The sequence below is a fragment of the Tenrec ecaudatus genome, chromosome 17 (genome assembly GCF_050624435.1).
Source record: "Tenrec ecaudatus isolate mTenEca1 chromosome 17, mTenEca1.hap1, whole genome shotgun sequence".
NCBI lineage: Eukaryota > Metazoa > Chordata > Mammalia > Afrosoricida > Tenrecidae > Tenrec > Tenrec ecaudatus.
In genome coordinates this window covers 16,408,757-16,425,899 of record NC_134546.1, presented here as the reverse complement: position 1 = coordinate 16,425,899, position 17,143 = coordinate 16,408,757, and the positions used below count along the sequence as shown (strand labels likewise).

Sequence of the window (17,143 nt, the reverse complement as noted above, 5' to 3'; positions counted from 1 at the left end):
CAAACAACCTGGCAATATTGATGCTCACCCTCCTGGCACGATTGTGCATAAGCAAATGTGGAGAAGACAGTTGATGGTGCCCGACTATTAGACGATACAGAGTCTGGGGTCTTGAAAGCTTGAAGTTAAACAAGCAGCCATCTAGCAGAGAAGCAACAAGCCCACACAGAAGAAGCACATCAGCCTGTGCAATCGTGAGCTGTTGACAGGATTAAGTAACAGGCATCAGAAGACCCAAAACAAACAAAAAGACATATTGTTGAGAATGAGGGGAGTCTCAGAGCAGACACCCAAAACCCATCTGTAGACAATGGGACATCCCCTCACAGAAGGGTCTCAAGGAAGGGATGAGTCAACCAGGGTGCAGCATAGCGCCAATGAAACACACAATATTGCTCTGGTTCCTTGAGGCTCCCTCACGCCCCCACTATCATGACCCCAGTCCTGCCTTTCACTGTGGGCTAGGCTGGAGCATGTGCACAGGTACAGATAAGAGCTCACGACACACAGACTCCAGGTCAGATAAACCCTTCAGGGACCGAAACGGGAGTAGCGATATCAGGAGGGTAGGGGAAAGTGCGGGAGAGAAGGAGGGAAGAAACTGGGTGAAGGGAGACAGCAGTCAGTGTAAGATATGAAAATAATAATCTAAAATTTATCAAGAGGTCGTGAGGGGGGAGAGAGGGTCAAAAGAGGAGCTTATACCAAGGGCTCAAATAGAAAGTAAATGTTTAGAAAAAATATCCTTGGTTGTATGTGAATTATGTGGAGTTATTTTGAAAGTGTTTGCAATAGAGTTCTCATAAGATCAAGAACATAATCGATGTCACTGACTTGTGCATTTGAATAAGGGAAGTTTGTGTGTATATTTTCATCAAAACAAATATAAGGACTTTTTTTTCTTAATGCCAGAATGCTCCTTACAGGAAAACATGGCAAGCCTTCATCTCATGTACTTTGGGCATGTGACCAGGAGAGACCCAGCACCTGGGGAAGGGCATCCTGCTTGATAACGATGGGTTGACATAGTGGGCACAACAATGGACTCGAGTAGAGGAGAAACTGAGATGGCACAGGACCGGCAGTGTTTCGTTCTGTTGTGCATAAGGTTGCTATGGGTTGGAACCAACTCGATGACAGACACAACCACAACTTCCCTGAATGAAGGATCCCTGATGGTGCTGTGGTTTAAGTGTTAGGCTGCTAATTGTAAGGTCAGTGGTTCAAACCCACCAGCTGCTCCAAGGGGGAACTATGAGGTTGTCTTCCCCCCCTAAGATTTACAGTTTCAGAAACCCTACTCTGTCTTATATGGTCACTGGGATCACTGTGAGTTGGAATCAACCTGAAGGCAATGGATTTCATTTTGGTTTGGTCCTGGATTATTCGATTTATATTTTATGTCATGTGTAACGATTACATCTTAGTTTAATTCTTTCATATACCCTTTTCCAGTCAATGTAAAGGATTTTCCAAATGAGAAGTTTAGGGCTTAATTTAGCAGGCCTTGAGTCAGTAATCTCACTAGGAGGGTATTGAAGGCCGTAGGGACTGCTTGAGGTGACACGGTCAGAGGGTAGTGACACCAAAATCACTGCCTGTAAAGTTGTTGTGTAAGTTATTTATTAATTATTTTATTCGAAATTTATTGTTTTTAATTAACATAATCTTGTAGTTAGTTTTAACAATAAAAATATTTCTTTGTAAGCCCAGTTTACATAAGTCGATATACCACAAGGCTAAAACTTTGTGCTAATTTGCTCTTTTGAATCTTCTACATGCTTCAGGAGTCATGATGGAATAGTGGGCTCCGGATTGGGCTACTAACCACAAGGTCAGCTGTTTGAACCCACCAGGTGCTCTGTGGGAGAACAATGAGGTTTTCTACTCTCATGAAGTCTCAGAAGCCCACAGGGACATTTCTAATCTATTCTAGGATCCTTACCAGTCAGAATGGACTCTCTTTAGGCATACCTGCCATGTGACCCAATTTCAATGATGTTTCGAATCATGTGACTTTGCACACTGTTGTTTTTGTTCTTGCTGGCATTTTTTTTTACTGTTTTTTTCCCTCCAATATTGTGGACTTCTATTAGTATTTTTTTTGAGCATAAAAAAGTAATTAAAAGAGAAAACATTGCTTCTGCTCAGTTATTAATAATGTAACTGATAATCTCATAATTCAAGATAGATTTTGCAAAAGTTTTGCTGTATTTGTATAGTATAAAATATTCACATTTCAGCAATGTACTATTATATTCGTTGCATATTATTCTATGATTATTAAGGATTCAGGGTGGTTTGGTATGGTTCATATGTGTGGTGGTATGTGACATCATGAATTACCTTGCTGGGTGATACCAATTCTAGTGCCACCACTTTATCTGGTTAGAAGTTCATTACCTTCCCCCAACAGCCCATGGACATTCTTTAAATTACTCATTAAAAAGATTAAGTTGTATAACAGTATTGCTTATTGTAAGGATGAGTAAACAGGGAAAAAGAAAGCCCCTACCCAGGTTATGAAAATAATTCACAGCATATAAAAGAAAAACAGCACTCAAGATGTAGAAAAAGGTATTCTCTTAAGCAAAATTTGCAGAGGACAATTTCTGAAAAAACCATAAATGTTTGCAAGGAAAGTGGACACTGAAAAGAGATAGTAGCACACAGATTGGAGATTAACAAGCAGGAGGTGCCTGTAAAGTAAACAAAAGTAAAAAGAAGCTAGCTAACGTAACAGAACTTAGAAAGGAAACTAAAATGTAGATTTGAAAAATACATCGGAAACCACAGAAGGCTGGATGGCATGGTTGGTAAACAGAAGCACTCACCGAAAGGAGAGGGAAAGAACAGGGGAGGATACTCTTAGCGATGAGACCATAGACAAAAGGGTAGTTGAGCATTGGGTTCTGAAATCAAAATATTTGGGTTTGGAAAAAAAACCTGGGGTGAACATCTTGGCTGTGCCATTTACTATGAGTGTGCCTTTGGCCAAATCATTGATTTCTGTGCTTCAGCTCTCTCATCTATACAATGTGTATAATAATAGTGTTTTATTTCAGAGGGCTGCATTGGGGATTCAATAACCTAATATATGTAAAGCAGTTAAAAACAAAGGCTGACCATTATAATTGTTAGTAGTCATTAAAAGAATGAAAGGCAAAGAGTTCGTCTTTAAGCTTTTTCTTCTTTCTACACCTCCCTTAGATTATGATAAAGGCACTCTGGTTCAATAAACTATCAAAACCAATGCTACCGAACATAGCAATTTTATTTTCAGCCTCAGAAATGAGACCTAGCTTAGTCTGGAGACTGCCACGTGTAGAAAAGTGAAAACGGAAATAGCAACCGGTTCTGGGACCCAACAAGGTCTTTACAAACAAAAGTCAGCCACGAAGCACTGGTGCTGAGAAAAAGAGGAAACAATGAATCAAATTCCAAATGAGATTAAAAAAAATCTATTCCAAACTTTCTTCAGCAATACCTAACCTTTTAAGGAAAGGACATTCCTCAGTGGGTTTGCTTTGAGCGAATGTTTTCATAGGTGCCGTATGCATTTCACTTGTAGCTAGCTAGCTGTATGGGTTTGTGAACTGAGGAGATGCTGTCTCTACACAGGAAGTGTAATGGCAGCGGCACTACTTGAAACTTAATTGAAAAGAAGAAAAGGAAGGGGGAGAATAAGACGTTGTCACTGCTGTTCTTATTATCCTAGTCATAGCTCAGCTCAAATCCAGATTAGTAAAAGCAGGAACCATTTCCCATTCTCTCAAATTAAAGGTGGAATTAAAAGGCAGGAGGTGATCCCAGAATTAGGGAATGGGAAGAAAGGGAGGGGGTGAAAAATATTCTATATTCAGTGGTTAGAAAAACAGCACTTCCAAAAAAAGGGGAGGCGGCTATGACACTACTTTTGGGAGGCCTGGTGGCGTACTGGGTAAAGCATTCGCTGGGAGAAAGATGGGGTTGTCTGCTCCTGTAAATATTTATGAGCTCGGAAACCTTAAGGGTGGGGTGGGGACGCAGCTATAGGGTCGCTACTCGGGTCCATCAGCTGGAAGGCAGTGGTTCCCCCTTTCCATTCTTCATTTATCAGGAGATCTAAGGATGGAGACGAGGACCAAAAAGCATGTGCAAATCACTTGGTCCACCCCTATCCTAGGTATTTAGGCGATATCCTAAATAGGGGAATCCTGCCGTGAAGAAGAATGAAACAAAGGGGTTGGCCTAAGGTTCCTGTGTGGGAGGAGGGGCTAGTGAAGGTCAGGAGCAGCCACAGGGCCAGCAGAGGTGGAGAATTAAGTGTCGCCTTCAGCCCGAGAGCCTCAAAGTTTGGGGTTAGCGTCGACAGGCCGCGTCTGCTGCCCCCGCTGCACACCTTCAGCAGGTTCATGGTGACAGCCTCCGTAGCAGGTTCCCGGACGACACGGTCTTACTGAGCGTTCTACCAACGCATCGCGGAGTGGACCCCAGAGTGGGTTCTCGACAAGTGGGGGGAAAGCAGCTTCTGACGCTCTGAGGTTGAGCGTGGAAGGGCACCGGCTTTATGTTAAGGTTCGAGTTCCCGTTTGGCCCGAGTCAACTACCAACCAACATTTCTGGTGGCCTCTGCTCTACCTTTCGCCCAAGCCAAGTCGACAAGCTCCCCTGGACGTGCTAACAGGCGGGGCGGTTAAGTGGCGTCCTTCAGGTGTCAGCCTCGATTGGCTTGGAAACCACAACCCCCAGAATCCCTTGTGCCGAGGTCAAGCCGCAATAAGATGGCTCCAGAAGGGTGGAACGCGCAGCAGGAGGGAAACCCTAGTACCGGGGAGTGTGTTTACTGCATGGGTTGAAATAACCGCATTCTCATCTGTGCATCACCCAACTGGCCACCTTCGTGGCAGCACAGGTCCCTGGGGCCACCTCCATCGTTCCTCCAGGAGCATTCTGGGACTTGTAGTCCAGCCGCAGGCCGGCGCCGAACTACCTTTCCCAGGGTGCCCTGCACGTCGGGCGAGAACCACCTTGTCTTCCAAAACCATGTCCCCGGCGAGACTGCTCTGCCCGCTCTCTCTTCTTTTCTCAGCTCTCTTGTTTCTCGCCCGTCGCGACAGGGCGGCCGTCGCAGCGGAGGGCCCCGTCCCTCGCAGTACCGCCCCGAGGGCCACTTCCGGCACGATTCACTTCCTGGTTGGGTGGATGGAGCTGGGCGGGAGCGCGCGCGGGGGAGGGGCGGAGGGTCAGTCTCCGCCGAGCGCTCCCGGGATCAGCTGGCGGGCGGGCGGGCGCCGAGGCTGCCCGGGCTCTCGCTGCAGCGCCGCGTCCTCTCCGCGTCGCAGGTCGGCCCGGCGGCGGTGACAATGTTGCGGGGCTGGTAGCCGGCCGCCGGCCGCCGAGGCGTCTCAAGTGGGTGCCGCCGGGATGCTGCCGCGCGGGGCGGCGGGGAGGACGGGGTAGGGGGAGGCAGTGCCCGGCTGGGTGGGTGGGTGCTGCGCAGGGCGGCCCGAATCGCCCCCTTACTTCGGCCCCCGGGGGCGCGTTTTCCACCCGGAGGTTTTTCTTGCTAAGGGGGGAAAAAAAAAATGCTCGAAGCCTTTCCCCGAGATGATGGCTTTTGCCCTTTCCCCCTCCCCCCCAGGACGGAGCAGTTGAATTTTTAAGTGTTACTGATTCATCCTCTTTCTTCCTCTGTCATCACAGGTTTAAACTTACACGGATCGCCCTCCTGAGGAGGAGGGGACCCCGCCGCGCGATTGACACGCATCTTCCTATAGGCATCCTTTCTCAGCCCCCACCCCCACGGCCGGATTCGGGTGGCTCCTCTCCGAGCTGAAATCTGAGAAGAAATCCTTGGATCTCTCTCTCTCTCGCCTTTTTTTTTTTTTTGAAACAAAAAACTAGAAACCTTCGGCATTTTGCTGTGCTGCTTCCGTTTTGCAAGATGAAGAAGTTTTTCGACTCCCGGCGTGAGCAGGGCAGCTCGAGCCTGGGCTCGGGCTCCAGCGGAGGAGGGGGCAGCACCTCGGGCCTGGGCAGCGGCTACATCGGAAGGGTCTTCGGCATCGGGCGACAGCAGGTCACCGTGGACGAGGTGCTGGCCGAAGGTACGGGTGGGACTCCTCTCGCGGGGCCGCCTGGTTGGAAATCGGGCGCCGCTGCGGCAGGGCGCCGGTCGCGTTGTTAATTGTATGAATGGGTTTTGACCAGTTGACCCTCCCCTTCCCCCTTCCTTTGCCCGGTGATTCATTGTCCTTGAGAGAGATTTAAAACGGAGATTTGAAAGTGACGGGGCTTATGGGGATGGGGGAAGGTTGCCGGAAATGGTTTACCTCCTTGACCTTTTAATTGGAAATAAAACAAACCCCTTAAAACCGCCGACTTAGGAGGATCGGAGGAAAAAACGCCTATGTGAAAGGATACAGCTTTACTTCAGATGCGGGGAAGTGGGCTCGTCATCCTCCCGAAACTTGAAATATTGATGTGAAGGGTGGGGATGGGGCACCTTTAAGAAGAAGAGAAGGCTTTCTCTCGATTTCTCCCAACCAACTTTCCCACTCCCAGAAACAGGCATTGGGAGAAAGGATTTTTCAAGGAACGAGAATGGATTTGACTCGGTTTGCTTCCTGACGCGTCTGTAACTCGGCCCCCAGAACTGGGCATCGGGCACTGTGTGGTTCTCCCGAACTCAGTCTCATAGGCCCCTCTGCCTCTGTTTTTCGTCTTCTTTTTCTTTAACCAAAAGAATGACTTCAAAGAAGCTAAAACTGGGCGGCTCTAGTTTTGCTTTTCCTCTCTCTGAGAGGATGTTATTTAGATCTGCCGTGTGAATTCTCTCCTGGCTACGTGGCTGTAAAACTATGAATATGCAGGTATGTATCTTTAGCCCCCAGGCTTTAGGAAAATCTTGGCATGTTGCTTTTGATAACCTTAACCTCGACCTTCATAATTATGCCAGCTAATACTTTTCACAGCCCACTGCCCGCTTAGTGTGCTTTTATTTTTAATAAAAGCAGCAATTTCCGTGGCATGAAGCGATTCAAACTAATTGGATGGGGGCAGCCTGCTGTAGGTCGTTAGAGACCGAGAAGGGATGGGGGAAGGGGTGGCCTCTTACTGCATTATGGGGAGAAACCCTTGATTAGCTGAGGCGGAGGAGAGACAGCCTGGAGGCCCCTTACGAAGAAGCCTTTTGCAAGCCAGGGTGGAAGCCGGAGGGAGCCCTGAGCTGGGTCTGGGAAATAAATGCCTGTCGTGAGTGTGGCAGGTGGGTGCGTTGGGGAGGAGGAAGAAGCGGTGTTTGGCGCTCAGCTTGTGTAAGCACTGGGGTCAGCAGGGCCAGGTTCTCTGGGTTGGAATCTGTATTTTAAAAACACCATTAAAAAAAAAACAACCCCAATATCGAACAATCCTGCCTTTGTAAAATTGTTGCTCTTTTCCATTCTCAGCCCTGCTCTAGCTGGACCTAATCCTGGGCCTGAGTCACTGTCTCTCCGGATCCTTCCTGTGGGCTTTGGTGCAGGATGGGAGATGCTTCTGTGCCCGCTGCCAGATCCGCACCCTTGAGTCTGATCTGTTTCTTTCATTCTTGTGCCAAAGCCTTGACTGCAGTGGGGTGGAGAGAGAGAGAGAGAGAGAGAGAAATCGGCAATGAGAGGGTGCAGTGGTGTTTCCTCATTACTGAATGGCCTCTGCTGATCTTAGCATCCTGGAGCATTTTGGTCATTTAGGAGGTTGTCTCATTATAGCTAGTGCTGCCCTAAGCACCACCCCATCTCAGTTCTCAGTGATGGGGCAAAGGGAAGGGCAGCTTGGTCTTTATTTTCTAGGCTACCAGCCTCTGCCCCAAGATTTAGCCCCGAGAACTGCTCCATCACGCAGTATATTTTTCTGTGGAAGTTAGGGCATGAGGTTCTACATTCATTCATTCATTCACTCACTCAACAGACAGGCATGGTGTGTGCACAAGGTGCCAGGCACCACGAGAGGCTGTGGACATACGTTATTAAACCGGGTGCTGGACTCTACAAGCTGTTTTGGCGACAGAAAAGAGCCAGTTCTCATAGAGTGGCGAGTGTTGCCATAGAGAAAGCTCAGGGTGCAGGAGCCCCTTTCCCCCCAGAGAGCCACGAGCTGCTTCCTGGAGTCAGTTCTACATGCAGACCTGCAGAGCAAATAGGCAGGCGTTCGCCAGGTGTGGTGACAGCATGGGCAAAGACCAAAAGTAGCAAGAGGGTATGACGCCTTCAGGGAGGTTCATGGATTTACAATTCTTCAAAAAGTGACAGTTCCACAGGGTAGAGTTTTAACCCATTTGTGGAGACAGGTGAAAGGAGTAATTGGCCTTGAACTTTTGTGCACCTAGGTGTAAAATAACCAACCGCTCTGGCCATGCTCTTGGGTTAAAGCGGGTTTGCCTTTGTGGCTCTCAGAAGTATTTCCATATGAAGGATCCAGCGTACAAAGCTGCCTGCGCTCCCATGGGCAAGGAGAGGAGTGTAGGGAGGTCTGGTGTACGGTGCACGGGTGGCTATGGGTCAGCATTGACTCCATGGCAGTGAGTGTGGTTTTTGGAATGTCTGGTGGCTGCCTTAAGTAGCCAGCGGTGACTTTGGGTGGACCAGGTACACCTGTACACCTAGGACAGCAGGGCGGTCAAGTCTAGCAGGTAGAGTTTCAAATTGTGGCTCTTTTCTTTACCAGCTGTGGGACCTTGGACAAGGCCCTTCAAAGCTTCCTGGAGCCTTTATTTTCATCAGAGTGGCGCATCAGCACCAGCTGGGAGCTGGTTAGAAATGCAGATTTTTAGGGCTCTCCACTCCCCCTCCCACCACCGGACTGTGGCTTTAACCAGTCCTGGGAGAAATTCGGATGCGATTTAAAGCTTGAGAACTGCAGCCCTATGTGGTGGTCTTGAAGATTAAGTGAGACGATGTGTATCAAATGAAAGGATGTTTCCCAGGTGGTTAACGAATGGTAGTCCTTATTTATCACAGCCTCGTGGAATGCGCAGTCGGGTGGGGTAGAGGACCCATGGAAGGCCAGTTCCTCCATTGTGAGTGGGCAGCGCCAGATGTTTTCCGTAGAGGCCTCATCAGCTCCTTAAAGGGTCAGCAGATATCTGGGGCAGCCGCACCCTTTCCCCGGGCTCCTTTCCTGTGAGTCCAGGTGTTGGCTGGCCTACCCACCAGTCCAGATTGTAGAAGGACAATGACAGCTGTGCCCCGATGGCCAGGGTGGGGTGAGGAAGGGGACTTCAAACCCAGGCTGATTGCTACCCACATCCCACCAGGAGCCCCTTTCTCCGTAGCGTGGGTGCTGGTCCGGGTTCCATGGTGAGGAATGGCAGGAATCGAAGGAGCAGGTGCTGGGCCCCCACTTCTTCAGCCAGCAGCCTCAGCCCTGCTGGTGTGGTTTCACTAACTTGCCTCACAGGAGCTTGGTGGCCTGGGGAAAGTGGAGGTGCTCAGTCCCCAGTTTGAAGGGATGTGTGGTGGCCTCTTGGCTGGGTGCGGGGGTGGGGGCAGATATTTTCTTCCTAGCTTTCTCGGGGAAGATGATAGATGCTAAATTATGTCTAAGTTAATGGGCATGTGCTTTGACAGGAATATTTGGTTTTGAGCTTCCAGTATGAGCTCAATGGGAACATCAGCAATGCTCCAAGAAGCACCGAGAAGCTATGTTTTCCATCAGGGATTTGTAGTTCCATGAGACCTTTCTTCTACGCTCGCACCGGTAAATAGTAAACATAAAAATATAGCATTCCGATCGGCATCAGTTCTATAGAAGGTGGACAGGTGGCCCCTCAGAACCATTTCCTAACTTCGTGGAGGGCTGATAAGAGGGACCGTATCAGTCCACTGTGACAATGTCTCCTACCTACAGCTCAAGGCAGCGAGGCTTCAAAGCCGTTCTGAATCGCAGGCGTTGGAGGTGTCAGTGTGCTTCATACACTCCTTCCATTGATGTGTGTTAGTGCCGCCTTCGCGGCAGGCTCTCACTCGATTAGGTCCAGAGCTACCGCGGGACATGGGACCCGGGCCGAGCTCTCAAGGAGCTCAGCGCCTGACTCCTGACCATCCTGTCCACTCTGGGATCAGATCTTTGTGATCTACCCGGTGCTCATTGGCTGAACACCTTTCTTCCTGGCCTAGCTTTGTCTGAAAGGTCTGCTGACCGCCGTTCGGCATGGTAGTAACATGACCAGCCTTCACCGACAGACGGGGTGGCGGGGGAGGGGTGGCTGTGCTTGAGGGGCGCCGGCCAGGAAGCGAATCCAGATATGCTGCAAGGAAGGCAAGCCTTCCGCCCCTGAAGTGCCACTGCCTCCACGAGCTCATGTGGCCTGCTGATGCTGCCACCGATCACCACACCTGGGTGTCAGAGAGGGGTTTAACCTGCCAGCTTCTCCGCTAGCAGTACTAACCACTGGCACCACCCAGGCCATCAAAGAGCCCCTGGTGCTTTCTCTTAGGTGCTGTTGAGTCAGTTCTGACTCAGCGATCCTGTGTACAACAGAAAAAGAGAGGCTGCGCAGTGCCCTGCCCTCCTCCCGGTCGTCATGTTTGCGGCCACAGCGTCAGCCTGTCCCGTCAAGGGTCTTCCTCCTTTTCACTGACCTGCTACTACTTGACCGAGCTCACCGCCCTCCTCCAGGCCCTGGCTCTTCCTGATGACATGTCCGAAGGACTGGGAAGTAAAGGAGTCTCCTCCCGCCTCCTGTCTAAGGAGCATTTAGACCAACGACTCACTATGCATAGCCAATGAGTCACTGGGCCAGCACCTTTTAACACTCAAAAGATGTTATGAGACAGCATAACACGAGGCTTTATAGGCACAGTGCAGTTTCAGCAGGAATGTAAACTGCCCCGCAGATTTCCAGGGGAGGGTTAGCCAAGGCCTCCCCGGGAGAAAGCGCGACACACACAGAGGTGGGGAGTTAGGAGAGCCTCTGCATGTGTTCTCAGCGTCGTAGTTTAACTAGCACAAGCTCCCCCTCCCGAAGCCAGGGGAGAGGAGTCTGGAGGGGTGAATGACATGCTTATGTTTGCTCCCGGGGCATGCTCCCCTTCTTCAGTGACCCAGGGCCCTTTGAAGAGCCGGCGAATCAGGTGTGCAGGAATCCTCGCCTGTGCTGGGCCTCAGCCCTGTGCTGATGGTGCCTGGGGTGAGGAAGAAGCCGGCAGGCAAGGTTCCTAGCGGAGACAGATGAGAGGCAGGAAGCTTGAAGAATTTGGACATGAGCAGGTGGGGGAGTGAAATGAAAGGCCTGAATAGGGGAGAGAATGGGGACATTTGGCCACAGGAAGGAGTTGTGGAGGGCGTTGAACCGGGCAAAGAGGTTCATTGTGAGCACCTAAGACCATCGCTTCACACACCGCCCATTTTATCCCTTCCCACTTTGCCTGTCTTTGCCCACTGGGAAGTCTGGTGTGTAGAGGCAACTGCAGATTTTCAGGGGGTGGTTTGGGAATGGTGTCCTCTTCCTGGTGTCAGGCACGGGGATGGGTAGAGCTCTGCTAAACACAGCCAAATCCGGACTTGAGAGATGCAGTCCAGGATAAGCAGGTTTCTGTGGTCAAAGCCCCGCCTTTGGTCTTTCTAAGACTCGAGCGTCTTTATGAGAGATGATGAGGAGAGAGAAAGAGTTTCACTTGGATTTTGGAAGGCTTACACTTGCACCTCGAGAGCTGACCTGCAGGTTGGAGGTGTGCGGCCGCAGCTTGATCACTCCTAAAGCACGCGGGCAAACATGCTGCCTCCGAGCAGCTGATTTTCCTTTTCGGCTTCAGAAAGGGGGCTGGCCCCGCCATCTACCTTCATTGTGCGTGCTCAGAAAGATGAATGCTTTCTGAACTGGCTTAAAAAATAACCGTGACACCTGGATCCGAAGGAGCCCCAAATGATAATAATAGAAATGCTATTGTCTATTGAATGCCAGCCCAGTGAGGGAGCAAAGAATAGCTTCCCACCTGCCTTTCCAGAGCCTCACTTTGGTGTGGTGGAAGGAGGGGTACTCTTATGAATCAGGAGATGAAGGCTTGCTGGCTCATTCATTGTCTTCATCTATGAGTGGTTCAGAGCGCTGGAGCCATGTGCTCGGCGTTATGAATCCACGACGAAGATGTAGCCCTGCCTTGAGCAAGAACTCAAAATCACGGGATTCAGATGTAAGCAGGTACGTTTGAGTGCTGTCTTGGAGGAACGTAAAAGGGATCCGGAAACTGTTAAGTCTCGTTGGGGGAGAGTAGTCCAGGAAAGCGAAGGAAAAGTGACATTTTGAGGTGTGTCTTTCAAAACAAGAACTTACTGCCCTGTGGGACCTGACATTCTTGGCCAGCGATTCTCAACCTTCCTAGTACCGGGACCCTTTCATATAGTTCCTCATGTTGTGGTGACAAAATTATTTTCATTGCTACTTCATAACTGTCATTTTGTTATTGTTATGAATCGGGCAACCCCCTGGGAAAGGGTTGTTCCCAAAGGGGTCGTGACCCACAGGTTGAGAACTGCTGTTCTAGGCAAAGCTATTAGCCTGGCAAAGACACAAAAGTAGGAAAGAAGTTTGTTTGTCAGAGAACTGTATATTGTTAGAGATTAGTCATCTCTACTGCTAGTGGCCCAGAGCCGTGTGGTAGCCATTTGCCACATGGGGCGATTTACATTTTAATGATTTAAAATGAAAAGAAAACCTTGTATCCTCAGTTGCAGTAACCACTTTTCAAGTGCTCAGAAGCTACATGTGGCTCAAAACGGAGTTGCCATACTCAAGTGGCGTCAGAGTAAGACTGACCAAACGTGGCAGTTCAACTTGCATTTCCTTGGCTGGGAGTTGTTGGGTAGATTAGGGCCATGTCGTCATTGGTTGTGGATTTTTGGAAGAAGAGTAGAAACAGGCCAGGTTAGTGCTAGGGAGATGCGAAGACGGGCTTGGACGTGTTCTGGGCGAGATCATGAGGATGGAGAATTTGGGAGGGCACTGAGTGGAACCGACATGATTGACTGAGCAGTGTGGGGAAGAGGGTAGTCAAGGATGGCTTAGAGAGGACTTTAAGCAAATAACTTAATATTTGAATTCCTGTTTTCGGACTCAGTAAACCAACAATTTCTCTTCATCTCCTACGGTTAAGAATGATTGTATCATTTTCTGTGTTTTCTTGTTAAGTACTTTTGGAAATAAGCCAGTAAACCCAAGAAGCCAGAGTGTCAAGCCTTTGTAGGTGCTAGCTACGAAGAGTTGTAAGAGTACTCTACTGTTGAATTTTGAGCTTCAGAAAAGTCCCCTCGTGTTCCTATTATCTCAAAAGGCTGTGGAAGCAGTCCCTGACATGAGACACTCACGGGAGGCCCAGACGCAAAGGGTTAGTAAAAGAGAGTCAGGAGAGCGAATATCGACAGCCCCTTGTACAAGGGTTCTTCTTGGGTTCAAGTACTTTGCTGCCGCTCTCCTTTGGAAGTGTTGACTGTAAATTGGATGGAGCTTACAGGACGGAGCAGGTTTCCATTCAACAGGACACGCGCAACGTGTTGCATTCCGTCATTGTAGTCTCCGCCATGTAAGTCACCTCGCAGTTCCTTGTGTATTTCCTGTGTCCAACTTCCAGCTTTCCTAACCTTTCTGAACCTTGTTCTTGGATAAAAGCTGCCGCCCTTTTAATATCAAATGGTCGATTATCCTGCAGTTTGGGTACCTCCCTACTTGCTTTGTACCCCCTCATAGCCGATTGTTTGGCTGAAACTGGAGCCATGGGGCTCACTACTGCATCTTGTCTGTGTGACTTTGGGGGAACCATTTAACCCCTGCGAGGCTGCTTTCATATCTGTACAGCTAGGTAATACGGTCTTGTCCACCTCTGTCGGGTTGCTGCGATCATGAAACGAAACAGTGTCGGTAAAAGTTAGGCTGTGTAGGAGACAGCTTTCTCTGAAAGAGTAAGCAAAATATATTGAGGAGCCCTGTTAGTTATTGTGGGTTACGTGTTCAAAACCACTAGCTGTTCCTCAGGAGAAAGATGAGGCTTTGTAGTCTGGTAAACAGGTACAGCCTCAGAAACTCACAGGGGCAGTTCTACCCTGTCCCATAGGGTCTCTATGAGTCAGCATTGACGTGATGACAGTGTGTCTTTATTTCAAAATGCTCTCTGCTCGCTGAGAGCGATGAGAAACCCAGCAACCCTAGCAGACTTGGCTCCTCTTGAAGTTGACTGACGTGGCCAGCGCTCAGGACACACGGCAACCCCCAGGCAGTCGGTATTGGCATGCGGGATCTGCCGTCTGTCAAGTCTGCAGGGTTGGAGGGAAGGAGGTCAGTGAGGACTGAAATGGTTCAGAAAGATGGGTTGCTCTTCATGGCGAGTCTTTTCTGCGAAACCCCTACTTCAAGGAGACTTGTTTTAGGGAACACAACTGGTTCAGCATGGTTGCTTATGTGTCATACTTCACTTGGCAAAGTTGAAGTCAGTTTTGCAGAATTTCTGGTTGTTTTTGAGGAACAAAACGGCCTCTGTAAACAAATCAGATGTTCAGTGCTTATACCCAAAGCAGAAAGACCTGTTACTTCTCCGTGCATTTAAATCATTGAGGAAAATGCGTATTAGCACACTGATGACTACGGTGATAGCTACCCCTGTTTTTGCTTTATTATCTTGATCACTAGTAGTCTGTTATCTTTATTATCATCTCTGGAGTCATGGACAATTGTTATGGAAAGGGAACCCCTCTCTGGAGGGAAACTTCTCCTTTGGCAGCGCAGTTCCCGAAGATGGAACAGAAAAACATCCAAGGAGACTGGTGTAAAGCCGCGGGGTTTCCGTGGAGGTCTGCTGCGTGTAAATCCCCCTGAGCTGCCCAGGTTTCTCCTTGGGGTTGACTTAACCTTGGCAAGACGACTGGTTTGCAGCGCCCGTTGAGACTTTGGTATTTATGGTTTCTGAGAAGCTGTAAGATTATTGGATAAGACTTACAGCATCCCTATATTATTATAATAGACAGCTAAGCATAGCATTGATGCTAGACTATTATTTGTAATTATAAGGATCTTAAGTCATGGTGCCTTTCATCTGGGATTTGAATCTTGGAGAAAGCAATAGAAAGCCGTGCCATTTGTTTGGGCCTGTTTTCAAGGACGCTCACAGCTATTGTCTGGAACTTTTAGGGTGGGAGAGAGATTACTGCTCCTCTGGTTCTGAGCAGGTGCTTGAGGAACCAAAATGGGGTGGGGCCGGAAGGAAGAAGAAGCCCCAGACCTCTGCAGTTGGGCCTTTCCTGGAGGGTTCGGACCTGAGCAGCTCTTCTGAGGTGGCAGTTTTCTTACCAGTAGCTGGGCTCACCCTTTTTCCGGGTTAGTGAATCTCGTGTCCAGGAAGTACAAGTTTCTTAGACTTGTTTAGTTTTTCCTGGAAGGTAGCCCAACCCTGTTCTTCAAACTTTTGTTTGTCCCCTACTATTTTAAATTCCGGAGCAACCCCGGCAGTGGAGGGGGTTAGCCGTTGGAATCCGCCAGGTGCTCGGAAGAGCAAGACGAGGCTTCTGGCTCCCATAAAGGTTTACAGTCTTGGAAACCCAGAGGGACAGTTCGCTCTGCCCTATTGGGCCACCGCGAGTTGGAAGTGGGTTGCTGGCAGTGAAGGCTTTTCTTTCTTTTCTTTTTATTAACATTTAGAAAACTTGAATTCTTGGGTGGTGTAACTCAGGAATGCTTGGGGGAAAACATGTGATATCCAGTCCTTTCCTTGCCTGATAAAAGGGAATGCTACGATGTTCTTCCAGGGGGCCTACCACAGTGGTTAACGTTCTGGGCTGCTAGTCCTAGGGGTCAGCAGATTGAACTGCGGAGGAAAGCTGGGGCCGTCTGTTTCCGTTCACTCGAAAGCCTTGAAACCCTTTCGCAGTTCTACTCTGCCCTGGAGGGCTATCATGAGTCAGAATCCACTTGCTGCTACCGCCTGAACTGTGCGACGGCAGATCTGGAGAAGGAATTAACTAAAGAAATATTAACAGTAGATCAGCATTTCCTCATAGTCACGAGGTGGGCAGGCAGCTAACGTCTAATGTAGATGGTGTGTTCTCTTTCTCTCCTCCACTTGGAGTGGCAATTCATTAGGCTCATCGCTCCAGGATATGGATCTGGTAACTTCACGGCGTCCCTAGGTGTAACAGAATGAATTGTTGCTGGTCCCGGGGACCTTTTCACGGTCATTGGTACACGTGAGTTCATTGTTGCAGACATGATGTCATTCGTTTTCATCGGTCGTCCAGTTCATGGCTACTGCTGTTGTGTACACTGGAGGCATTCCAGACACATGCAACTCTGGCTGGAATGGAGCTATTCCATTGGGTTTTCTAGGCTGTCATTGTCGCCGGGGCGGATTGTCAGGTCTTTCCTCCTGTGGAGCTGCTGGTGGGGTCAAACCATCAACCATTGAGTTAGCAGCTGAGTGCTTTGACCCCTGTGCCCCCAAAACTCATTAGGCCCCTGTGCTACCAAGCACAGAATATGAGTGGCATAGAGTCCAGCAACACCCAAGCCACCATCGTGGGACAAACTTAGAGGAGTGATGGCCTAGCACCTTGTGGTTCTTTTATTTCTCAAGGTATTATTGTTTGGCTGTCGGTTTATGAGGATCTCTACTTCCTGTGGATAAGACAGTGGGTCCCTGAATTAAGTGGCCCTGGGTTGCTTGCTGTCCTTTGCGGATAGCATGTTTGTGCCTCATGGCTTGTTCTGGTTCTTTCTTAAGAGACTCAGCCGTCACTCCCTGCTGCTAATAGTGTGCCTTCCTGATGTCGTGTCCCTCCTCCTGCTGCTCTTAGGAAGTCTACGCTGGTTAGAATTGTGCGCAACAATAAGATGCCTCCCTGGGTGAGGGCTTGATGGTCTTTAAAGCACCCCTCCCTCCTCAGCCCCTTCGCCCTCACTGTCGGTGGGAAGCCTGGTCTTAGGCACCATGATAATATGCTTTCGGTTAGTTTGTATGTAGTTGAAATGAGAGAGGGAGACTTCCAGGATTCCAGTGCTAGAGGTGGGCATATCTTAATAAGGCCCTGAGGAAGAACCCGCAACATGATCATTGCTGGAGGAGGCTGGAGTGCTCGAAACAATGAAATGAATGGTAGTTCCGTAGATAATTTTTGACTGACATAGAAGAAAGCAACCAGATTT

General features: G+C 49.1%; 1 protein-coding gene across 20 annotated transcripts in view; it reads left to right on the top strand.

Moving 5' to 3' along the window:
- The first annotated feature begins 5,219 nt into the window (after nucleotides 1-5,219).
- Nucleotides 5,220-17,143, top strand: part of AAK1 (AP2 associated kinase 1) — a 185,952-nt gene continuing 174,028 nt past the window's right edge. For 9 of the 20 annotated variants that reach the window (XM_075535446.1, XM_075535444.1, XM_075535447.1 and 6 more), the window contains exons 1-2: nucleotides 5,220-5,391; nucleotides 5,686-6,089. In XM_075535446.1, the coding sequence (XP_075391561.1) occupies nucleotides 5,927-6,089 (163 nt within the window). In that variant the 5' untranslated portion in view covers nucleotides 5,220-5,391; nucleotides 5,686-5,926. The remainder of the gene's footprint in view (nucleotides 5,392-5,685; nucleotides 6,090-17,143) is intronic. The other 11 variants (XM_075535450.1, XM_075535453.1, XM_075535451.1 and 8 more) reach the window with 5 other exon arrangements.